This window comes from Heterobasidion irregulare (assembly GCF_000320585.1).
Source record: "Heterobasidion irregulare TC 32-1 unplaced genomic scaffold scaffold_01, whole genome shotgun sequence".
NCBI lineage: Eukaryota > Fungi > Basidiomycota > Agaricomycetes > Russulales > Bondarzewiaceae > Heterobasidion > Heterobasidion irregulare.
Window position 1 is genome coordinate 1,524,132 of NW_009258197.1, and position 23,523 is coordinate 1,547,654.

At 52.0% G+C, this 23,523-nt stretch overlaps 9 protein-coding genes across 9 annotated transcripts; 4 read left to right on the forward strand and 5 right to left on the reverse strand.

The window, feature by feature from the left end:
* Positions 1-1,698: 1,698 nt before the first annotated feature.
* HETIRDRAFT_166524 (uncharacterized protein) lies at positions 1,699-2,804 on the reverse strand (the record flags this gene model as incomplete). Its single annotated transcript, XM_009542662.1, has 2 exons — positions 1,699-1,959; positions 2,043-2,804. The coding sequence occupies 2 exons, from the start codon at positions 2,802-2,804 to the stop codon at positions 1,699-1,701; spliced, it is 1,023 nt and encodes a 340-aa protein (XP_009540957.1).
* Positions 2,805-2,971: 167 nt separating this feature from the next.
* Positions 2,972-5,217, reverse strand: HETIRDRAFT_431501 (uncharacterized protein; the record flags this gene model as incomplete). Its single annotated transcript, XM_009542663.1, has 5 exons — positions 2,972-3,604; positions 3,660-3,755; positions 3,814-3,896; positions 3,955-4,508; positions 4,583-5,217. 5 exons carry the CDS (start codon positions 5,215-5,217, stop codon positions 2,972-2,974), a joined length of 2,001 nt encoding a protein of 666 aa, XP_009540958.1.
* A 291-nt stretch (positions 5,218-5,508) lies between these two features.
* On the forward strand, positions 5,509-7,061 carry HETIRDRAFT_30822 (uncharacterized protein). Its single transcript, XM_009541991.1, has 4 exons — positions 5,509-6,056; positions 6,111-6,337; positions 6,395-6,682; positions 6,744-7,061. Exons 1-4 carry the CDS (start codon positions 5,570-5,572, stop codon positions 6,864-6,866), a joined length of 1,125 nt encoding a protein of 374 aa, XP_009540286.1. The 5' UTR covers positions 5,509-5,569; the 3' UTR covers positions 6,867-7,061.
* Positions 7,062-7,343: 282 nt separating this feature from the next.
* Positions 7,344-8,869, forward strand: HETIRDRAFT_59014 (uncharacterized protein; the record flags this gene model as incomplete). The annotated part of the gene is given in 9 exon segments (XM_009542097.1): positions 7,344-7,437; positions 7,495-7,776; positions 7,839-7,935; positions 7,997-8,140; positions 8,180-8,282; positions 8,336-8,382; positions 8,402-8,453; positions 8,505-8,717; positions 8,769-8,869. Coding segments are annotated over 8 exon segments (987 nt in total), but the record flags the coding sequence as incomplete, so codon positions are not given.
* Positions 8,870-9,083: 214 nt separating this feature from the next.
* HETIRDRAFT_456789 (uncharacterized protein) lies at positions 9,084-9,852 on the forward strand. Its single transcript, XM_009542664.1, has 2 exons — positions 9,084-9,471; positions 9,527-9,852. The coding sequence occupies exons 1-2, from the start codon at positions 9,095-9,097 to the stop codon at positions 9,768-9,770; spliced, it is 621 nt and encodes a 206-aa protein (XP_009540959.1). The 5' UTR covers positions 9,084-9,094; the 3' UTR covers positions 9,771-9,852.
* A 207-nt stretch (positions 9,853-10,059) lies between these two features.
* Positions 10,060-13,164, forward strand: HETIRDRAFT_307124 (uncharacterized protein; the record flags this gene model as incomplete). Its single annotated transcript, XM_009542665.1, has 5 exons — positions 10,060-10,337; positions 10,391-10,731; positions 10,796-12,001; positions 12,057-12,320; positions 12,371-13,164. 5 exons carry the CDS (start codon positions 10,060-10,062, stop codon positions 13,162-13,164), a joined length of 2,883 nt encoding a protein of 960 aa, XP_009540960.1.
* Positions 13,165-13,800: 636 nt separating this feature from the next.
* On the reverse strand, positions 13,801-16,485 carry HETIRDRAFT_423983 (uncharacterized protein; the record flags this gene model as incomplete). The annotated part of the gene is made up of 5 exons (XM_009542666.1): positions 13,801-14,908; positions 14,971-15,462; positions 15,654-15,674; positions 15,779-16,060; positions 16,094-16,485. 5 exons carry the CDS (start codon positions 16,483-16,485, stop codon positions 13,801-13,803), a joined length of 2,295 nt encoding a protein of 764 aa, XP_009540961.1.
* Positions 16,486-17,100: 615 nt separating this feature from the next.
* Positions 17,101-18,798, reverse strand: HETIRDRAFT_468790 (uncharacterized protein; the record flags this gene model as incomplete). The annotated part of the gene is made up of 1 exon (XM_009542667.1): positions 17,101-18,798. One exon carries the CDS (start codon positions 18,796-18,798, stop codon positions 17,176-17,178), a length of 1,623 nt encoding a protein of 540 aa, XP_009540962.1. The 3' UTR covers positions 17,101-17,175.
* A 1,853-nt stretch (positions 18,799-20,651) lies between these two features.
* On the reverse strand, positions 20,652-23,343 carry HETIRDRAFT_431504 (uncharacterized protein; the record flags this gene model as incomplete). Its single annotated transcript, XM_009542668.1, has 3 exons — positions 20,652-21,086; positions 21,143-21,425; positions 21,476-23,343. The coding sequence occupies 3 exons, from the start codon at positions 23,341-23,343 to the stop codon at positions 20,886-20,888; spliced, it is 2,352 nt and encodes a 783-aa protein (XP_009540963.1). The 3' UTR covers positions 20,652-20,885.
* Between the last annotated feature and the right edge of the window lie 180 nt (positions 23,344-23,523).

Sequence of the window (23,523 nt, forward strand, 5' to 3'; positions counted from 1 at the left end):
CGTGACGCTGTACGTGCGGGTCTCTTGCCCGGACGACGGCGTAAAAAAATCTAGGAGCCCACCGCGAGTCGTAGCGGCGATTTGGAACGTTGCGAGGACGCGCTCGTCGCGATCGAGCACGAGGAGGAGCGCGCGCCCGCGGAGGCCGTGCGTGGGATTGTCGCAGTCAGTATATATCTCGCAGAAGATGGTTCCATCGCGGTAGAGTGTCGCGTGCGTTGACATCGTCTTTCCGGACCCGACGGTTTCTGATTTATGGACTTCGAGGGGTTTCGTGGGCGGAAGCGGGAGTGTCCTCATCACCCCGCCCTATCAGTTCATCTTCTCATTGGTACATAGTAAATAGACGAGGCTCACTGTCTGTCATGCGTCAGACTTGAGAAAAGAACTAGACCGTCTTTATTTAGATCAGCCCTAGATCCACTTTCGTCAACACTTACCTAGAACAGATGAATGCCAAAGGCGCGTGACTTACCAAAACAGCGTACACAATGCGATGGACATCAACCCGACCACGACGTACTTGAGCGCATAGGTATTCAACGAGATGCCGACGAGAGCAGGTTCACGGACTTGGAGGATTGGGGTGGATGGTGGGCGGATCAGAGCAAGCGTCGGAGGCGGACGCGGGAGGGATTGTCCGAGTTGTGCAGGTTGCGTGCGGAGTCGGTGTCGAAGGGCGTTCACGTTTACCCGCTGGATGTTGACTGCCGTCCCCAGGGCGGTGCGGACATGTCTTCAAGGTTTCCTATGAGCCCACTTTGCATTGAAGAACAAATGACTGGAGAGGCTCACTGGCTTCCACGTGTCGAGCTCGATGAGAGCGTTCGACGATCTTTCTTTAGATCGTGCTTCAAAGCCCTAGGTCCACTGTTGTCAGTACACGTGCAGGGCTCGTGGACATCACAGGCTCGAATGCTCACCAAAACGGCAGGACCATTGCAATGAGTGACAGTCCGAATGCAGCATATTTGAGCACAGTGTTATTGAACAGGCTTCCTGTGACGGCGGCCACCAAAGCGCATACGAGATTAAGGAGCGCACTCCATAGCTTTACCTTTCCGGCTGCAGTCAGGCCGTTATATTTTCTTGAAGATTGGAGATATGCCTTCTGAAGCGCGTCCTTAGTCAACATCTAGGCGGCACACTGGGAGAGAGAAGGTGAGGGTGGGCTCAGGATCCAGGCGGCCAAGGAGTATAGGTACTGGTCACATAGCCATCGCATCACCTCCTTGCCTTGGAACACAGCATGTTGGTCTGGGACCGTTAAGACGAGGCAAAGGACATGATTCTAAAGGCTTTCCATTCTAAGCGGTCCGTTTACGTACATATGGACCCATGATGGCGCACACGAGGGGTATGTCAATCGAAACTTCATGGACGTTCTACTACGATCGCAGAAATGCAGCGCAGGCGACATGCTTGAGACTGCATGCCATAGGAGTGGTGCAGAAAAAGAATGTTCAGAATCGCGGGCTTCATGAGCATATACCTTCACACTTTTGAGGTGCTATCAGCGATCACGAATGGCGACATCGGGGAGCGATCCCAAGCGGGGCGAGCAGTAGAATCAGAGCGCTGAAAGAAAGTCAAGTGTCAAACAAATGAGGCGGCAATAACAACCGAACGATATGAAACACGACACGCACCCTCATCGTCACCGACCTATATGTGTACATGTACACGCAGTCACGGTGCTCACATGTGAAAGCTGCCAGTCTCAACATTTCCGTCTGTTGGGAGTGGACTGTGAGCGCTCACGGGACTCTCCAAGTAGAGATCGTCATGTATGCGCGGCGAAGACCCATCTAAGGGGAGGCGCAAGAGTCCAGGTCGGTCGGAGCGGAGCATGGAGGGCGAGGAAGGTGTCATGGGTGGTGCGGTGGAGGTAGTGTTGGAGCGGGATACGGCAGCGAAGTCGACAGTGGGAGGTTCAAGGGCGTGGAACGTCGTCAGTGCCTGTGAAAGCGCGTCGAGCTACATGGCAGAAGGTCGTTGCCATTTACATTGTAGGATCGCGGTCTGGACAGGAATGCACGCACCTTGTGCATAATGCCGTCGATCTCAGCTTTACGAATCTCAAACTTCTCTTCTGATTTCTCGAACTCATCCTCCCGCTCTTGCAGCCGCCGCTCTCCTGCTTCCTCCCCTTCCCCTTCGATCCCTTCGGCCCCTTCCTCGGCCCCATCCCCATCTAGCCTTTCTGTACCGCCACCCCTCCGACCCGCTGCCCCCCTCGACCCGCTTGGCTTACCCAGACCCACTCCAATCCCCTCCATTGTCACATGCATGCCCGCGATTTCCGCCTGCAGGCTTCGTATCCGAGCCAGGTGGGTCCATAGCTCCTCCTTCGCGCCAATGCCCACGTTCTTGTTCTGGGTCTCGTCAGGAGCGGAAGAGACAAGGGAGAGCACTCCTAATGGCGCGCCCGTAAACGGGTCGTAAAGTGTGTCGAGAGGCGACGACAAGCCATCCGTGCGAGGCAGCGTATCGCTGCTCATGCCGGTGACAGACGTCGGTGCGGGCGTGGCATCGAGTCGCGCGCCCGGGTCATGGTCGGGTCCCTGTCCCTGTAGTTCAGAGAGTACACTATCGTGCGGTGTGCTGAGCGCCGCCGTAAACGCGCGCTTCCTGGGCTCTGCCTCCGCCGAAGCGAGGGCGGGAGCGATGGGGGATGCCTCAAGGGACGCTTTGAGGTTGCCAGTCACTGTCCCTGCCCGGCTTGTCTCAGAGGTAATAGAAGGGAATAGGGAAGTCGTGTCGAGGCGCTTAGGAGAGCGGGGACGAGTGAACCATGAGCTCATGTTGAAAGACCGTGGAGGACGCAAGACGGCCCCTGCAACGACATCGAGCACACCCTCACGTGATCAAGACGCGTTCATACGCGGCATGTTTGGTTCTCCATTGCAAAAAGAATAGCAATATGTTCTCCTGACTATGTATATGAGGCATATGAGGCATTATCGACAAATTATCCATCCGCCTCTTCCTCCTCTTCGTCTTCAGACCCATCGTCGCCGACCAGCTGAAGGGCTGCGAACCTACCGCCAATACCGTGATTGCCCTGGCTCACCTCGTCTTCTTTGTCCTCGCTTACAGCCTCTGTTCCAGATTCTGTCCCAGCACTACCTTCTCCCTCTCCGTCGCCTTCGCTTTCATATTCGCTTTCCGCTTCTTCCGCTCCGTCCATTGTTGCACTTGAAAGCAATATCCCATTCCCTGCCGCTTGCTGCTCTGCTTCTACGATCGAGGTAGGGGTGCCAGGAGGCCAAAATGCCCACTGTACCTTCCCCTCTGCCAAAAACCTTAGGATCGCATTTCCAGCGCGGTTCACGTCCGACCTCCCAGCCTTGGCAGTGACCCATCCCTTTCGATCCGCAAATGCAGACATAATATCCATCGCCGTCCATGCGGGCTGGACCATCTTGACATCTTCCATGCGCCGCATCCCGTCACGCCACGTGCGCTTATCCTCTGGGGGTGGCACTGAGACTTTTGGGTGCATGAGGCCGAAAACGCGCTCGAGTGGGAGAAGCTGGGACGCGTAAGAAACGCAGAGCGGGATAGCGGGCATGCGCGAAATAGGTAAAATGCCGCCTAAAACCTAGCGCAGACAGTTGGAATAAGCATAGGGCTGTGGAAGCGCCAGAATCGCTCACCTGCATCTCCATTGGCATTAAGTCGGGCATGACGAGGCCTGGGCAGTCGACGAGGCGCACATCAGGCGTCCAGAAGAGAGTTTGGAAGTGCTTCGTCTGCGAAAAAGAAGTCAAGTTTTCACTAGAGTGATAGAATAGCGAGAGAACGACTAGCCTTCCCTGGAGTCTTGGATGCTCGCACTTTGATGGTCCCAAACAGAGCGTTGAGCAGGGAAGATTTGCCGACATTTGGCTGTCCTATTGTTTACATATCAACCTTCGAAGTCAAGTGCAGATGCTCAACTAGGCTTGTTACCGATTAGCCCAATTGTTAGATAGTCTGACTCTCGACCATCATCGTCTTGACTTTCAGTCGTCACAGGAATCCCTGGATTCCCACCTAAATGTGTTTTTGCCCCGGCAGCAAGCAGCGCGTCAAAATCGACCTGCCGCTTCACTTTAGGCTTCCATTCTTTCAACCGTTCTGCGTCCTGCTTAACGCGCTCAGGGGGCTCCAGCATCTCGGCGTGCGCATCCTTCAGGGCTGCGATGAGCCGCTCTTTGAACGTCTGCGGTAAATGCGGCTCGTATCGTCGCTTCCCGCTTTGCACGACGCCGGGGTCAGGATCAGACGCCTTTTGCACGTATGATTCGACCATTACCACCCTTACGCCGGGGTGTGTAGCGCGCAAATATCGAGCCCACGCATCGGTGCGTTGAGGGCCAGCGATGTCGACTTTAGTAAGAACAAGAATCAGCCGGTAGTGCGGTGATGCAAGAAAATTCCTGAGGGAGGGTGGGAAGTGAAGTGATGGGCAGCGGGAGTCGAGCAGAACGAGGATGATCTGCGAGAGCTCGGTCACGCGCCAGCTATAGCAAAGGGGAGACAAAGAGAAAGGCGTGAAGAAGGGTGCGATCGGTATGATCGTGCAGTGTGAACGTACAGCTGTCGCCAGACCTCGAGATTACGCTCGAAGAACGAAGGGGAGGGCGGTGCACTCAAGTCGTCTTCTGCCTGCACTCTGTCCCCGTCATCATCGACCGCGCGCTCCCGCGCAGCAGTCTCTTCAGCGGCCTTTACCCATTCATCAACGGCACCATCAGTGTTCGAGAGCCATTTGGCGAACAGACCTTCCTCGTTCTTCTCTACTTCTTTTTTTGTCATCTCGTACCTCCATTTGGGCCTACGCATACAGCTCATTGCCTCGCGCATCTCGCGCTCCCGCGTGGAATCGAGTCTTCCACTGCTCTCTGGCCATATAGCGGCCTGTGGGGGGATAGGGCGATGGAGGGGTACGCGGTCGGCGAGGATCTTGCTCTGCTCGAGCAGTGCGGGCGAGAGCTTGACAAATGAAGACTGGAGACCGCGCGCAGAAGCGATGGCGAGATCGCGAGCAGAAGAGAGGCCCGTGGTCGCCGCTGTGTTGTGCGCAGAGACTCGATGCACACGAGCGCGGGTGGTAGGACGGGGCTCAAAGTCGGAAGGGGCGACGGAGACAGCATCGCCGCGTTTTACGGCGCGTTTGTGCTGAAGCTTTGCCTTGTGCTGTTTAGCTGACTGCGGTTTTCTGCGAGGCATACTGTACTAGCTATAACTAAGTACAGGCGCAGCTTGACAGACAGATCGTGATAGCTGACTGGACGCGCTCGTGAAATCTGCTGACGTTTACCCTAACCCGGAGTGAGCCTTTCCTTTCTCATCACCAAGACGCGTGATGGCGCTTACGTCTGACGTGTCTGGCTTAGTCCATCGTTGAACTTTGCTTCCCCACTGCTTCCCCTCGCGCCATCTGCGTGTACTTTCACCAGGAACCTGCAGAAATGGCCTATATAAATACAGCATTCCTCTGTGCTTCTAAGATTAACCATACCCCCGTCCTTTCTCCCCCGCCTCTTTGTAACATCCTATCTACCTCCACGCGTACACTGACATGTCTGGTAAACGTAACGACGACAAGAAGAGTGTGGTCGTGGTCGGTGGCGGCGGCGCCGGCTCCTACATCGCGCGTACTTTGTCTTCCAAACTCGACGCATCCAAGTATACCCTCACTCTCGTCACTGCTCGTCCCTTCGCCGTTCACTATCCAGCTGCCATCCGCTTGACCACCACCAGCGAGGGCAAACTCGAGGATACCGTCCTCATCCCCTACGACAAACTTCTCCTAAACGGTAACGGCACCATCAAGATTGATCGTGTTGTGAAAATTGAGGACCACAAGGATGGCGGCGACCTCGTCCTCGCGTCTGGCGAGTCTTTGCATTACGACGTCCTCATTCTTGCTCCCGGCTCCCATTGGGAGGGTCCTCTTGCTCTCCCCGATGGGAAGGACGAGATCCTCGAGCACATCAAGCAATGGCGTAATAAGTTTGAGTCTGCTAAGGGTGTCGTCTTGGTGGGTGGGGGAGCTGTCGGCATCGGTACGTCCGCTTTCTTTCATGCATTGAGATCCACCTCTAAACTTCATTGCCTAGAGTACGCTGGAGAAATCAGAGACTACTGGCCGAAGAAGCCCGTTACCATCGTCCAGGCTAGCTCTCAGCTTCTCAATGCGACGTACCCAGACAAGTTCCGCAAGCGGGTGGAGAAGGACATCACAGTCCGAGGCGTCAAAGTCGTCTACAACGATTTTGTTGACAACTTCGAACCCGAAGGTCCTATCACCACCCGCGGTGGCAAGACTCTCGAGGGCGATCTAGTCGTGAGTTCACTTCTCCCGCAATTGTATACTTCTTTTCACAGACTTGCGCCTTTCCAGGTCATCGCACGTGGTAACCGCCCAGCCACCGAGTTCGTGAGCTCGCTCGGCTCCGGTGTCCTGAACGAGCGTGGCCAGATCAAGGTCCAGCCGACGCTTCAGCTTCAGTCACATCCGAACATCTTCGCCGCGGGAGATGCCATTGACTGGGATGAGCAGAAACAGGTGGCGAAATACCCGGCCCATGGAGATGTTATCATAAAAAATGTCTTGGCCGTCCTCGAAAAGAGAACTTCGACTGCACAATACAAGGGCGGCCCGGAGTTGATCATCGTCACGAACGGCAAGGTGCGCATGGTCATGCTTTAATCCTCTCGAAGAGATTACTCACAGGCCCCAAATTTTACAGAACGCCGGCGTGGCCTACTTGGGCTTCCTGTGGGGCATTGTGCTTGGAAACTGGTTTGCGAAGATGCTCAAATCGAAGACCTTGATGGTCGATATGGTCAGGAAGTCATACGGTTACGCGTGAGCTCCTTTGACTCCGACTGTTTCGTAATTCTGTGTTATTTCTGTGTCATACGACGCTTGCAAGAGGCTTTGATGTCTTTTTTCAGCATCTTTTGGTTTGATGTCCAAGTATCTTATTTAGCGCTGCTGATGGTCAGAAGCCTACTAGTACATTCATATTTTTTTTTGAGTTCAATGCCTATTCGATATACCCATCTGGTGGAACCGCGCGACGACTGCGATATCAGAAGCGTCGATGAGCGTGTGATCGAGAATTCTGAGCGTGGTGAATGCGGTGCGAAGAAAGCGTGAAGCTTCGAGTTCGTATTCTCGGATGGCCTCTCCGAGCCTCTCTGCCGACGACAGAGCTGCATAATGATTTGTCGATCACCTCCGGCCGATGAATTATAGAGAGGTTCCGCAGTTGAAATGACTGTGGGAACTTGATCGTGACCCGAGGTTGCACAGCGCTTTCTTCAATAAGGGTCATCGTGGGACTGAAGCTGTTGATTGGCATATGGCATCGGACACACCGCAGGCACCCCCGTCATACGCTTCGCAAAACCGCCGGGAGCGCCTTAGTGCCACAAAGCGTCAGTTCTTCAATTTCCATTTAACTGTCCTAGGCCAGTTCTTAATCCTGATATCAGCATCAGGGGCTCTCCTACAAGGCTCCTTGTCCACTCTCCACTCACATCTAACATGCCCTCTGCATCGGCATCCTCTATGGCGGAAGACTACGCCGTCGCGAGCTCAAGAGCTAGCACCACGACTGCTAGCGCGTCGAAGGCGAACTCTTTCGAGGGCCGTCGCGGCCCGCCGCGCACTGGCAAAGAGAACCAGTTCACATACAAGAACGGCCGAAAACATCATGCTTATGGGTCAGAGAAGGCCCCTTATCCACTGTCGTATGATAGAGAGGTCGTCGACGTGTGAGTCTCGAGACCTGCTTCGCTCCTTCCACGCTAAGATGTTTTGGTAAATGAAATTCTAGGGATGTCATCGACAACGTTCTAAGGTTTAAATTGAGCCCTGCCCCTTCGCTGGCGACTATCCCGGCCCCGAGCCGAGTCTTGGATCTTGGTTGTGGTGTATGTTCCTTCATGGACTCTTTCGCCCCCGTCTCCGTGCTCATTCTCAACGGTTCTCTAGACAGGAGGATGGGCCATTCAGGCGGCACGGGCGTGGCCAAACGCCGAAGTCGTCGGATTCGACCTCGTTAATGTTCAAATAAACCTGGCGTGCGTGGAACCGTCAGTAGCACGACGCATAACGTGGCAACATGGCAACTTGTTCGTGGGCGCTTTTCCATCTCTGATCTGATCCTGAACGAAGGTGTTTCATCACAGTCTATCCACAAGGCTTCCGTTCGAGGACGATTACTTTGAACATGTACATATTCAGTCAATCTCTAAAGGTGTTCCAGAACACAAGGTGCGTGCGGATATATTGTGTGAGAGGTCTGCCTTTGCTAAATAATTCTATTTTTAGTGGAGTTCGCTCTTCCAGGCACGTATTTTATCTCGACGCTGAAGCTGGTGTCCTCATTCTCTGTAGGAGATTCATCGTGTATTAGCTCCAGCAGGCTCTGTAGAAATAATCGAAGATGGTAAGTCGCAGCAGCGTGCAGTCTTGGAACAGTTGTAAACACCATTGGCAGACATCATTTTCCCTGTACTCCCACGCTGGTTCACCGAACCACTGCGTGCAAAGGCCGAGCGCAGCTCAGCCATCCAACCTACGAACGGCACTCATAGTGAACCTATACCCTCACCCCCATCATCTCCCCGTCGTCCGCCTCATGAACATGCTCTGCTCGAATTGCTATTCAAATCTGTTTATGAAAGTAGGTTTATTAATCTAAAACCAACCGGTGTGTATTCTTCTCTAATTCTGTGCAAACAACGTCTGAAAACCCATCTAGCTGTGCTGCCTATCTATTTCACGCCGTTCTTCTCGCAGTGTCTTAGTGGTTCCCCCATGATTCTTCCTGTCCCTTTCCTCGCCCCTTTGCCACCACTGCCAGAATATACTCCCTCGACGCAGCCTGATACTTTGGACCGACTATCGATGACCGTAGCGCGACCACAATCCCCTCCTCGGATACGGCCTTCCTCGCAATCCTTTTCTTCAAGCGCATCAGTACCCACTCTATCCTCCGCCTCCACTTTTAGCGAGGTATCGAATGATGCCTCGTTGCGATCCGTCGTTGATTCTGAAAACGGCATTCACACGCCAACGCTTCCCCACATGTCCGTCGGCGACGGCTCATCACCGACGCTCAAAGAACGCCCTTCGTCTCTCTCCAGTTCGCATCGCGAGTCTCAATGGCTCTCTGCGGACAAGGACGGAACGACACTCGATAGCTCTTTTTCAAGTACATCAATATTTCCGCCCATAGATATGCAGCAGTTCAGCGACCGCACCCGTGCGATGAACCTTTATCGGACGTATATGGGAGTAGTGGGTTGTAAAGAAGAGATGTGGGGAGAGCTCAAAATGCTAAGGACATCACGACACAGATCGTTGTCTGCCTACGGATGGGAGGAGAAGACCTCGGAGGATAAGGTACTGGAAGATCAAGAAGCGCGGGGCCGATTCGACGAAATTTTTGAGCGCTTCGAATCGTGAGTACCACAATGCCCATCATACTGGCTTCTTATCGTCTCACTCGTCTCCTAGGGATATGCTCACTCGCATAGCGTTCTGGTACTCACTAACCGAACTGGGATACCCTCTCCCTCGACGCGACTCCCTCATCAAGTCAGAGCTCCTTGAAGAGGAGAGATTGCGCAAAGCAATCATAGAATCGTATGCATCAGCGACCGACGAAGATTTTGAAGTCCCGAGCAGGGTTTTCAGGGTGTTTATTGGATTCAAAGCATATGAGACCGAAGAGGATGAGGTCTCAGCCGAAGAGAAGTAAGGGCTGTATCTTTCTATGAGCCCACATACTGCTATGTATTTTTTTGTGGTTGTTTATGAACAATGCCATAATTATGTATCCTAAACCTTTCTCACATATCGTAGCGTGAAGCATGAATGCATGCATGACAGACTGGAGGATTTGTCGGATCTGCCACCCTGCTCGAAATGGTATATGGCTCCTTTTTTGGAAATTCAGATCCGTTGCAACTTGTTTGGTCAATTTTTTTCGAATCGGTACCGCGCCAAACTGTCCCACAGAAACCCTGTAGCCTTTCGCGACGTCTGCGATGGCAGCGTCCAAACCAAAAAACTCGACATTACGAGCACTGCATGATGTACCATTACCCGCGACGCCAGACAAACTAGCCAAGGCGCGGAAGCCAAGATGGGGGAAGGGCAAAGAGGAGACGGCCGGTCCAGGACGCGTACAGGCAGCAACTGCCTCTGGAGGAGCTTCCGAGGCCAGTACTTCTGCTAACACGGTACAAGACTCGCCATGGCCATGGGTATCGATAACCGATTCGTCCGCTAGCCGACATCCTGCCATATTCACCAAGGATGGGAGGTGAGTGTCTGATGTCGCGTGCAGCTCACAGGGATATACTTACTTGTTCACAGCTACTTTTTCTCTATCATGGGCTCTTCCGTGAAGATATACTCCTCGATTACCGGCCAGGTCGTGTCCACGCTTTCGGCTTCCCCGCGGTCAGCGAGTTCATCCGAAGGAGCCGCAGGGCACTCCGATGTCATCACTTCCGCTCTTTTGAATCCTCAAAACATATTTCAGCTCATCACAGGCTCTCTGGACGGCTGTATCAAAGTCTGGGACTTTCTAGACGCGGTGCTACTACAGACAATTGACCTTGGACAACCGATCTACCATCTTGCTGCTCATGAGAAAATCAAGGACTACCTCTTTGTATCCGTTACTCGCCCAAATAAAAAAAAAAGCAGAGTCGGTATGTGCCGCTTTCACCTCAACCGACAATCCTTAATGCTTGTATACAGAAAAATTAGCTGAAGACAATGGTGCCGTTCTCCGAGTCTCCCTGAAGCCTACGACTGCAACTGCGCAGGCGAGCGTTCAAAAGTCGTCCGACATCATGGGTATCGGGAAGACAAGGTTGACACATGGACTTGCCATCTCACCTAGTGGCTCTTGGCTGGTTGCTATCGGTGGCCATAAGGCCTACGTCGCCACGACCTCAAACCTGAAGGCTGGGTTTACCAAGTTTGTCTCGCCGGAAGCTCTCACGTGTCTGGCTTTCCATCCTGCTGAGGAGTATTTTGCGACTGGGGACGCAAAAGGCAACATTCGCCTATGGTACTGTCTTGATGAAAGCGTTACCGCGCATGTCGCGGCCGTGGAGAAGCGCGCGCCCACTACGACACTCCATTGGCACTCTCACGCCGTGTCGGCCTTGGCGTTTACGCCTAATGGCGCATATCTGCTCAGTGGAGGGGAGGAGTCTGTCTTAGTCATTTGGCAGTTACACTCAGGTAAAAAGGAGTTTGTACCACGGATAGGGGCACCAATCTTTAGCATAACCAATACTCGAGCCTCTACCCAGGAAGAGGAGTATTTACTTAGCCTAGCAGACGCGAGTTTCGTGTTTGTAAACTCAGGCAGACTAAAAATCTCGCGAGCATTTTCTCGCATAAAATTGGGCAAGTCATTCCCAAGCCAACATCACGCGTCTCTTCTGACTTTTGTTTTAGATCCAGCGATCTCTCACAGCCGTCCAGCAACGTCAACATCCGTACCTCTCGCCGTCCATTCCTTGTCATCTACTTTGATCCTCCCATCATCTCACCCATCATCTCTGCAAACATATGCGCCTTCATCTTCCAGGTTACTTTCTGAGTTAGAAGTATCGCCATCTAATCGCGTATCAAGACGAGATGAAAAGGCTCTAGAGCCATCTCGCGTAGAACGAGTCGTCATCTCGTCGTCAGGCGAATGGATGGCAACAATAGATAGTCGAGAGGGTGACGACTCCTTCCGAGGAGAGGTATATCTGAAAATTTGGTGGTGGGATAAGATTTCGGGCTCCTGGATATTGAACACAAGGGTTGATCGACCTCATGGGCTGGCGAAGGTCACAGCAGTCGCATTTACACCGGGTCTTTGTGATCACAATGCTCTGCTTCTCGTCACTTCAGGTGAAGACGGAAACATCAAGAGCTGGAGGATCAGGGTTTCCAAAGACAAGAAGGGCACTGAAGAAGGTGCGCGTTTTTCAGAATCCTTCACACAACATTTTGACCAACATAAGTCTCGCAGTTTTCTGGGTCTCCCGGTCGACATTCTCCTTCAGAGAGGAGATACCTAGCCATGTCGCATGGTCAGCTGACGGCTCTTTACTTGCAGTCTCGTTAGGCCCCTACGTTGTGCTTTACGACCCGGTGACGAACGCTCTGCTCCAGGTTCTCGCGACGCCCGAGTGCAACCACGTAGTCGCTGCATATTTTCTAGGTGTTACCAGTCGCTACCTTGCGGTCGTTGGCAAGCTTGACGTTGCACTTTGGGATCTCATCACCCAGACGTGTAAGTTTTCTGCTATATGATTGTCCTTGCGAAGCTAATCTCAGTCACAGTACAATGGCATTACCACGGCCCGTTACCGATAGACACGATCGTTCCTCATCCACAGAAGGAGATGATGGCGCTTTTCCAGCAACAGCCAACCTACTCAAATTCAGAAAGCCACTCAACTCGAGTGTTGATCTTCGACCCCTCTTCGGCGACCCCTCGCAAAGCTTACACGGTTCCCTTTGGTCTCCGTACTGTCGCATGGTACTCTCATTCGTCTACTCCATCTTCGCAGGATCCATCATTCCATCTCGTCGGCATCACGGATATATGGAGTGTGGTCCTCTTCGGTGATGACATCCGTGCACCTCTGGAGGAAGGTGTTTCAGCGAAGGGCATCGTGGATGGCGCTGCTGATCCTCAGAAACGGACACTGTTCCAGGATATATTTGGCAAATCAGCTTTCGCTGACTTGTCTATTGAACCCTCGTCTCCTCCGTTCCTGGCAAAAGCGCAGCATTGGAGCGGCAAGGATGTTGCAAATGTCTTTGACGCTCCAGCCTATCTCATGCCGCCTATAGGGACGCTCTTTGATTCCGTCATGAGTAATTTCTTGAGGCCACGACCTGCGGAAATAGAGAGTATCGTCGACGAGGTGCAAGGTGAAAATGACGAAGATGTCGATATGGAAACAGACGGGGAGGATGCAGACCGGCCGATCTTGGTTGGGGAACGCCTAGACCGGCTAGTGGATTGGCGAGAGATGAATATATTGATTGAGGTGTTCAGGGAACATGCCATCAAATGTAAGCTTTCGCGGATTGTGCTTGGTTTATGTCTGTTGACGGAACGTCGATAGCCCCTGCACCTCCAGCGACATCTATACCGCGCCCCCACGTCAATGGAAATGGATTACACAAAACTTCCTCCCCTGTTATGGTCAATACCGTCTCAAAGTCAAACGGAGCACCGCGACCTGAGATACCTGTAGGATATCCTTCGCCGGACAGCAGTTCTTCAGGCGAATCAAGCTCACCTGCTATGCTCGGGCAGAAGCGTAAGAAATCGTGAGACACTAGGTCGGGATATTCTGTATTAGCCATCTTTCGCGCGCAATATCACTGTAATGGGTCTCATGAGCTTTTATAGTTATTCTCCACTGTTGTTCCGTTGTCTCTTCGAGCATCCGTACATTCGTCATTTTGCATATATTCCTCCAACTATTCAATCGTCATTTCACTTTGGCCTCCTCTGTGCTAGTCTCATAACAATAATCACGTCCGTGGGACTGAGATATTGTTTCGTGAGATGAACTCGTGCTAGATATTATCGCTATCGGTGTTGAATCAATATAGGTGGATACAAAACGTTGACATAGGCGACTCATAGTAATCGGATTATGAGCGAGACTTGCTTGGCTAAGGGATATATGTGTTCTAATAGTATGTGTGAACCAATGTTGGCTAGAGAATGTGTATAATCGACGGAAAATGTCCTAGACAGCAGACTGCTTCAAAGATAAAAGTGTAATGGCACCCTCGATGACGTCGGCAGAGAACGCAGCGTAGTAGTCCCCAGGAAGATCATGCAGAGCGTCGATGGCAGATGAGGATGCAATCTCTTGAGAGGTAGAAACCGCAGGGCTGTTGCTCGAAGATTGCACGCGGTCAGAGAGCGCCGAGTCGCTGTCCAGAGCGCCAGATATTCCAAGACCAAGGCCAGAAAACGGCACCACTTCCTCGAAAGAACCAGCGTTAGTATCCGCCACGTACCTCTCGCGATTCCGCCGACGCTTTGCTGCGCGCGCACCCTCACGATCGCAAGCCCATTCCAGGTTCCGAACACGTTTCTCCGAACTTGAATCGATTTCGCGTATGTTTCCGAGTCCCAGGTCGGTCGAGACACCGAGCCCGCGCCCACGAGGACGAAGTCTCCCCACGTCATTATTTGCGTGCTGTACAATCGGACGACCACGGTAAAGAGAAGAGAGGGGAGACAAGACAATGCATTTCTCTGAGTCTTGAGGCGGGACATTCTCCTTCCGACTGGAAGAGCGAGTATGAATGCGAGAGCGTGGATTCGGATGAACGAGAGGGATGGGTTCCGCATCGGTTGGGGTTCTGGGCACATTCGTTTCGTGGTGGACAAGAGTGAGCGCGTGGCGGTGTGAACGAGCTATGGGTGGGTACTCTAGGGTAGGTTCTGATTGAATAGGTCCATCGGGTTGAAGCTGTGCAGCAACATGAAATGGTTGGAGGCCACGGGCATCTGGGGGTGAGAATTCCAGGTCGGAGAAGGTAGGCGTAGGCGCCATACTACCACCTGTGCCCATTCCGAGGCCATTATCACCTTGATATGAATAGTTTACCATCCACGAATAGCCTGGAAAGCCTGGTCCAGATAGCTGAGAACGGGCGGCATTGGAGCTCAGGAGGGGCGTCTGAGGCGAACTCGCGGTAACTGGCAAGTCCGAACAAGCAACATCGTCAAGATCAGGAGTATTCGTCTGAGCAGAAGAGTCATTTCGAGCAACACTAGAGTCACGTTGCCTTTTCATCGTTTGCCGCTTGTTCTGGAACCACACTGTGATGGTCCTGATATCCCTGCAACATTGCATCCACACATCATCGGCACTTCATCTATGGTTACTAGAGACATGACCTACACATCAAATTCCCGAGCGAGAGAGCTTTTCTCCGCTTTGGTAGGATGGGTTGTTCGCTGGTAGAGGGTCTCAAGCTGCTCAAGTTGTCTGTCGTTCATTCGATGGCGTGGCTTCCTCTCCGAAATATGTTCGCCTAGTTTGCCTGCTGCAGAAATGGAGATAGTATTATCGAGACCAACGTTATGACTTTCCAGAGCTATCCTTTGAGCTTGGGGGAGAAGAAGCTGCACGCTGGATGGCCTGGCGGTTACCTGTGATTGCTTAGCGCTAGCGTGTTCAGAAAGAGTGCGTGCAGAACGAGTGGAACGCGTCGAAGGGCGCATGGTAGTCGGAATAGAGATGGAAGAAAAACTGAGAAAAGAACGAGGGAAGTTCCGCGAGGTAGAGCGGGTCGTGGTTGGAAAGAGAACCTGAAGCGGAGAAAGGCGACTTGCATCCGAACCACCAAGTGGAACGCCCCGTGACACTGCAGCGACGTGACTCCCATCAATCCTATCATTATAGTACAAGTCGACAAACAGAATATCCGGGGATAAATAGAAGAATACTGTTTATGAATAATAGCTACTGGGGTATCTATCCTGGTAAACAGAATGTACGTGGTTCTAAAGCTGAACAGTTCTGATCCATGTCTAGTACAACAACTTCTCGGCATCATAAAGCAGAGATAACAAAGAACATACCAATTTGGACAATATACGGTCCTAGGGAAGAAAGAAAGGTGAGTCTATGAATCAATGCGTATCATTTGCGAAAGCCAAGCAAAACGAGGGCAGCTTCCATGTCTTCAGGTGCAGACTCCGCACACTTTTTGCGTGTCTCATGCTTGATCTCCTCAAGGAAAAGGCTGCTCCGCATGGATGACATGCTCGTGCTAGGAGTGATTGCTTCATCTGATTCCGTTCCGGTATCCGTCTCCTCTTCCTCCGATGCGACCTTAGGATTCGTTCTCGTCGACTTCATCTCAGCCTCTAGGGACATTGAAGGCACTTTCCCGAGACTTCTCGGGGTTGCGCGATTTCCTTTTGCCTTGTTTTGCCTCCGACCTTCCCTCGCCTTGGCACAAGCCCACTCCAAGGACTTCATGAGCCTGGACGGCGAATGAATCATAGCGAAACGAAACCTATCCGCACTTGGCGAGGACAATGGCTCGGGTGGTGAGGAAGGCATGTGCGTCCACAGCTGAGACCCGGAGGCAGGGGACATGGCTCGACTGCCGTGATTTGTTTTTCGAGGGGTAAGAGGCGGCTGAAATTTGGACGTATTGTCGTGAATTGTGGGATGAGATGGACGTTCAAAGAGCGAGGCGATACAGTCCAGTGATATTTGCGGCTTCGCGACAGTATCGTGGACGAAATCGCCATGAGACTTGTTCTCTTCGGACTCGACGCAGGCCTCTGCACGGGTACTTTTGGTCCACGTCTTGCGCTTCGACGATTGACGTTTGTTTTGGAACCAGACGGTAACAGATTTGTAGTCCCTGAATATATCGCAATCTATCGGTTTCGATTCCATGGCAGGAGATGGAAATGATCCTACATTCCGATATCGGTTGCGAGGGTCATACGGTCCCCTCTTGTGGGGTAAGGTTTCGCTGTGAATATTCTCTGGAGCGCTTGAAGCTGGGGAGGGGTGGGTCTTTTCCTCATGTACGGTACTTCCGTGAAATCATCATCGCAGAACGATGCGGTGTCGTCAACGATTGTCGATGTTGTAGTAAAGGAGGAATAAGGTGAGTAAGAGTGACAGTAGGACATGATGGATGAAGAAACAAGCTGTACAGGGAATACAAGACCGATTCCTACCCCAAGAGATGATAAAGGGGCGGGGAGACTATGCTGAACGAGAGGGCAATGGGAGAGTTTCACTGGCCAAAACGAACACGTTTCGACGCGCAAGACCAAACAAACAAACGCGTCGCGTCGTCCGTCGTGGTGATGCCACCGCACTGGTCTTGTGACTTTGTGGTCAGTTGCCTAAAAGTTCGATGTTTTGCGGTTTCTGAGGGCGATCCCTCACAACAACTGGACAGCGGCTCATTAGCATCGATCGTTCATCTCGCTAACTCTGAATTAATTATGACGACTAAATATCCGGACGAATCGAGTTCCAAGTCCCTGGGTCGCACATAGGACAAGACAATATAGCATTGTAGGCGATATAAACAGGCAACGCAATATCGACGGCGTTAAACTGGACAGCAAACTAATTGTTATTGTAGACCAGATCATAGATCCCGTTCTGCCTCCATAGTTCTTGCTCCTCCTCCGAATTACCTCCATCATTCGACACCCAGACACTGCCCAAAGCAAGCAAGAGATCCTTTTCAGCTGGTGATAAAGTTTGAATCCAGTCAATCGTTACGTAGATTCGGTTTAGGGTCTGGCCAAAATTCGCCCTATACCGCGCATAGTCTACAACTCTGCGAGTCTCCATCTTCACGTATTCCACAGTTTTGAGCCTGGGGAATACGAGCATTCGCGAGTCGGCAGCGCGTTCGATAGGCCACTCAGCAATGGAGCCCTGCGGATGATATCGCCGAGCATCATCGAACAAACTTTCGCTCACGAACTGTTTGAGCTGGGAGAGACGTAGAAGTTTCACCCATGGCATGGAAATTAGCCACCTTGACACCACTCCTTTATTCGATGGCGATGGTGTCACCTCCAAGGCGTAGAGTGTGAGAATCTGAACCAAAGGGAATTTGCCTTCCAGTGTACGAATGAAACCGCCATAGTCTTCCATGGACATGTTCATGAGCGTCAGGTCCTTCGTGTTAGGTGCTTCAAATATTTTGAGCAAGGAGATCGCGTAGAGACTGGGCAGGGAGCCCAATACAAATACATTGAGGTTCGGTAACACGATCGGGGGATAGCTAGGATCGAGGCTATAGTTCGAATCCTGTGACAATCGAGGCCCAGCTCTGTCGAGGACAAGCTTTCTGAGATTCGGGGATGATATCAATATCTCTCGGAAGCGCTTCAGGCTAGGTTGCACCCAGGGAGGCAGTCCACACAAGTCCAAAGTAGTGAGGTTGGTAAGAGGGCTACCTTCCCATTCGACGTCAACTCCGCTGAAGCAAACACGCCTCAAGGAGGGGGCCATACCACCACAGACAGACATTGCTTGGAGATAGTCCTGCCTTGAATAGCCTGGCCCAAGCCAGATATATTCTGAGCCGAATCGATGAATCTCGAGACGCTCGAGGTTAAGCATGCGATGCCCCGCCCTGTGAAGCCTGTCAAGTGCGACGAATACGGGAGGCCATGACTGGACGACGATGACGAGAGTACGGATCTGCTCAGCCTTGGTGATGACGACGTCCATGAGTTGCTCCATCTGAGACCCTGTCAACTTCAGCGACACGTCGAAGCTTTCCATGTACGCCATGCTCTCTCCGAGGCGTAAGTCGAGCAACGATGTGCCCGCCCTGTCGAAGAACATCAAGGACCGCAAGAAGGGGGCCGCGTCCTCGACCCAGATGGCGCTCCACAAAGCCTGATCAGCAATGGCAAGCTGCCGCCATTGCCTACAAACCCACGTAAGCTGCAAACGTCTCTTTACACCCTCCTGCGCATTGCGAGTCATCCAAGATACGAAACGAAAGATATTCGTGATAATCTCGACAGGGAGGTCCTTGAACCGAAATAGATGGAAAGTGGTTGCCCTGTACCTCCATTTAGCGTCTGCTAGCTGCTCAGTGGTCCGGGAAGATCGAACAGTCGCCCAATTTGAGATAATGTATTCGATGAGAGCTGCGTATCTCTTCTGTTCATCAAGGAAATGTTGGCGCCTGATGCCAACATTGTGTGGGATAGGCTCTGTCATGCTATTGAGGTAGGCCTTGATGTTGAAGTCTTCCCATTGATCATAGGTGATCGCTGGCCTTTTCTTTGTGAGTACGAAGGATTTGCGAGGTGTTACTGTCAGGGGAACAAAAGGATATGTGATGTATGGCTTGGCGGGAGAAGTGGACATCTACATTGCCAACAAAAGGGTCACTAAGTCAATGTGTGTGAGCATCATATGCGAGTCAAGTCGCGCACCTGAGATTATGGTGGAAGGTAGGACGTGGCAAATTGCGCAGACGCACAAAAAGTTTGAGAACACAGGTATGAAAAGCTGGATTGTGTCGTGTGGCTCCTTATATGGTGAGGAGGGCGCGAGTACAAGGACGACAGTGGAGAAAGCATTATTATCGATTAAAAGAAAGCGCAGCCTCCAAAGCCAGTTGTTTGTGCTTGTGGGCGCCCAATAAGCAAGTTTACTCCGACACGTGTCTCTACCAAATACAACGAGCCAGTCCTCAGCTTTCCTTGCTTTCGTGTTGTTCCGCTCCACAAAGGAGGTCATAAAGGCATGGAAGATCCGTGTATATCACCTTCGGCTGGAAAAAGGAATGCAAGGGACAGTTACTACGCGTGCCATCGGAGATTGGAAATCCCGAGTTCTGGAATTAGCTATCCCCAAGGACCTACTGGTATGTCCTCCGCCTTTAGAACGTCTTGAAGAGATAATTGCGCGCAGGGGAGGAGGAAATCGAGAGGATGGCGATGGGATTAGTGGAGGTTTATTTTTTCCGGAGAGAAAGCGTGATGCGGCTATGACCTCGACATTTCCAAGCGCCATGGATGTGATCCGCTGTCAGGTTTTGTTTGTGGGTACGTATTTTGTTTCTATGGGTGACATTTGTGTCTTCAGCAGGTCGGGAAGAATCGGCAAGGCTGTCGCACTTGCCTAATCGGGTATCCGAGTCCAGGCTTTCAGCGTTTCAACCTCCACAGCAGACCAGGCCGGTCGAGTAGCGGTGCACAGAGTTCGAATGCCATTTCGCTTTGTACAGCCTAAGAAAAGTATTTCCTCACATCATGATCCACAACATTGACGCGTCGTTCCCCTCCGCAAAGCTCCTTCCGCTTTTTCGACACCCGCGGCCCTTGGAAGGTTCTTATTTTAAATATACTGCATGACAAGATCGCCACCTACCGGAATGGTTATTTGGCCCATCTTTAGCGCCTCAGCTTCAGCCTTTTACCGCGTCGTTGAAGAGTTGCCTTGTTTTCGTGTTGACAGAGAGGGACGGCGCAATTTCACTTGACCATCGCCCCAATCGTCGCCATCGGCAACCCATGGCAATCTCTTGGCACTCGATAGTGCTTCGATCTTGCCACTTGCCATAAGTGTAGTAATCCAACAAGGCAAGATATCTTTTGTTCGCCTGTCAAAATCATTGTCCACTAGTTGGCTACTCACCCTCTAAATACGAACTCCTGAGCTACACAGCCCTTTTCCATGGATCTTGTACTTTGGTTAAACGAGTTCCCGACATCTGATCTTCTTTGCCACCACGGATCCCACCAATGCGGGGTCATGCAAGGGCTGCATTCTGCGACGCCATATGCGCAAGTCTCTTTGCGTCACAGCCCCTGAAAAGCCTCGTAATTCTCTATCTATATCCCCCTTTCCTTGTAGGTGTACTGTGCCTGATTCAACGTGCTATCATCAATGCACAGCTGTGTTCCCCAACGCAGCGCGTTCCATGCTTTGTTTTACAGAGCCACCCGCCCTGGTATCGGATCTGATACAACGGTGTCAGCTATAAATCCATGTTGCTCGTGGCGAGAAAGCACTGCAGACGAGATCGGTGGGGTTAGAAATTCATAGAGACAAGCTAGGCCTCAGAATGTCACATACTATATATCATTTCTTCGTAATCACAATAACACTAAGTACTACAGATAGCCTCTTACAAAACATTGAACTAAACTAGAAACAGATGACAAGATATAGAGGAAGGCATAAAAAAGACAAATGGGCCGACATGATAATATCGTATTCGTACACCCACCGGAACACACAACAAATTCGTACACCGACCACGAAGAAACCCTCGAGGATCCATTCGATCATGGTAATCAGTCTGCACCCCTATCAATTCGAGACCCAGAAGCCCGCGGCGGCTCATTGGCCTCATTTCCCCCCAGCGTCAAAAGTTCATCGACTATTTCACTCACAAGATCATCTTCCTCCAGCTGCGTTAATTTCTTTCCCCCAGACGGTAAACGCGCTTCCAATACCTTCTTCAGGTCCGGATAGCCGTGCTCCGTCATCTCAATCTACGGGACAGTACGTGAGTTTTGGTCACCAGCGCATGGACCCCGGCAATGCTCACATCGCTAAGACGCCGTATAATTTGCCTCTTTAAGATATCTGTATTTTCGACAACAGGACTGTCAACTCGTCTGTCGCTGTCATGGTACCCGCCCACAGTGTGATGCCGGCGAGGGCTATGCGGGAGGCTGAACATCTCCATCTGCGGGAATCCGTCTCGGGCGTTGCTGATAACCTGCGTCGCTGAGGGAGAAATAACTGGAGATTGTACCTGAACAGACTTGGACCGTTCCCTGGGTCTTCCAGGATCAGTAGTAGAGGCTTCTTCACCGAAAGCTGTAGGGCTAACAAAATAGTTTACTAAAACACAGTTAGAAGGATGAAGTAAACTTACACGTCGAAGGAAGTATCAGCCATGTGGTCCCTGCGCTTCTTTCTTTCCTCCCGCTCCTTACGATACCTCGCTTTCTCCTTTTTGTAGGTCTGCTTTGCAGCATCCAACGACGTCCTTAACTCCGCCATTCTGGCTTGCTCCCTTGCTCGGTCCATGGGAGATGCCGCGTAGTACGATACTTCTGGAGGTTCAGGCCTAGGCGATTCAGAAGTAGTAGGCCGCTCTGGGATGATGGGAGCGGTAGATGGTGGGATATACGGATATGGCCTGAACTGATTCCAAACGGGGATACGATGCGGGGCCTGGGCCTGAGCTGGAGGCCTAGCATTCAGAGGCATAGAAGGAACGAATGGTGGGGGTGGGGGTGGGGGTGGGGGAAAGGCCATATGCTCTGACGGTATACCATTCCACCCTCGGTACATGTGTGGAGGAGGCGGAGGCGGAGGAACGGGATGATCAAACCTATGCCAAGGATGTATTTGATAAGGCGTCGTGTCTCGTTGTGGTAAGTACGCCTTGAAGTTTCTCTTCATGGATGGCGGCGGAGGGGCGAAGGGAAGAGAGCGTGGTCCACCGACGGCTGTGGGAGGAGAAGTAGGCTGCAAGCGATGTCCATCTTGCGGCGATTGGGCTGTCACTTCTCCGATCGAACGAAACATGCTGCCGAGAGTTTCTGCAACCCTTCTCCCTGCCTCTCGCTCAGCGATGCGGGCCGGCTCCACGGATATCGTAGTAGCATTGCGAGTTTCCTCTGCTGCGCGACGGAGATCTGCCACTGCAGATGCGACAGATTCGCGACTGCCGGCCCAGTATGTGCCATTGGTGGTATTTCGAAGAATCGTTCGCAAATTTTCGAATAACTCTGGATGGGTAGTAAATACTGCAGAAATGGACTCAAGGAGACTAGCTATATCGTTAACCAACGAGGCCGAGGTCGCCGAAGAGGGGGTAGGAATATCAGGAAGAGGTGGGTCGTCGAATATATCGCCAGGAGCTGCTGTAAACTTTGCGTTATCATTGAGAGATGACTGCCTGTTCAGATGCTCTGACGACGCTGTTGAATGTTCCTGCGATTGATCGGTAGGTCGAGTAGTGGAGGTGGAACTCAAGGGACGTTCGTCGGGGCGCGGATGAGGCTGTGCTGACGGCAAGGATGTCGTGGAAGAACGGCCAAAAGTGCCGGAGTCGAAGCCTCGCAGACTATGCACTGGGACATGGATGTCAGGTTTATCGGGTGCGTCGGCGTCAATCACAGAGACGGAAGATGAAGAATCATCAGAAACGGTCGGCTGCATATCCCTTGCTTTCCCCTTGTCTCTTTTACCTTCCAGCGTCGACGATTTGAAAGACACATTACTCCCATCTTCATGTCCCAAACTGGAAGCATCGACATCGGTGTCAACAGTTTCAACGAACGCGTGAGGACCGCTCTCGTTGGAACGGATGGGCGTAGAGCCCAAGATATCTCTGAATCCAAATTGGTCCCACCCATCCTCTTCAACTTCGATAATCAAGGGAGATGGCCCTCCACCGAAACTACTGAACGTATTCCTGGAGGAAGAGCCGAGGGGAGTAGCAGGGAGCGGCTTGCCTTCTGTCAAAAAGGGTCTAGCTCCGAGGTCGACCACCGAGAACTTGATAGTGTCGCCCAACGGAACACGTTCGTAATAGTCGGAAAGCTCCTCGTCTGAGCTCAGAGTGACAGGGTCGTCTCCGTCCTCTGCATCAAGGTAGGACACTGCAATGCGGTCTCGGGGGACTTTAAAGTACAAATGGATCTTATCAGCAAGAGTTTTCCAGGACGGGCTTGAAGAAAAGGTAGCTCGACGGATTATACCGTCTTTGGAGAACTTGAAGTTGATGGGCATGGCTGTATGCGATGGACGAATGTTCTTGGACGCCCTAGCCCTGCAGTCATATATCGCACGTTTCAAGGTCCGACGCTGCGCAACGGCATCGCGATGATATCACCGCCTTTTGGTACTTATGTAGCTCCTCGCATCATGTCCGTAACACTGATTGTTTACACGTGCAACCAATCCAGTACG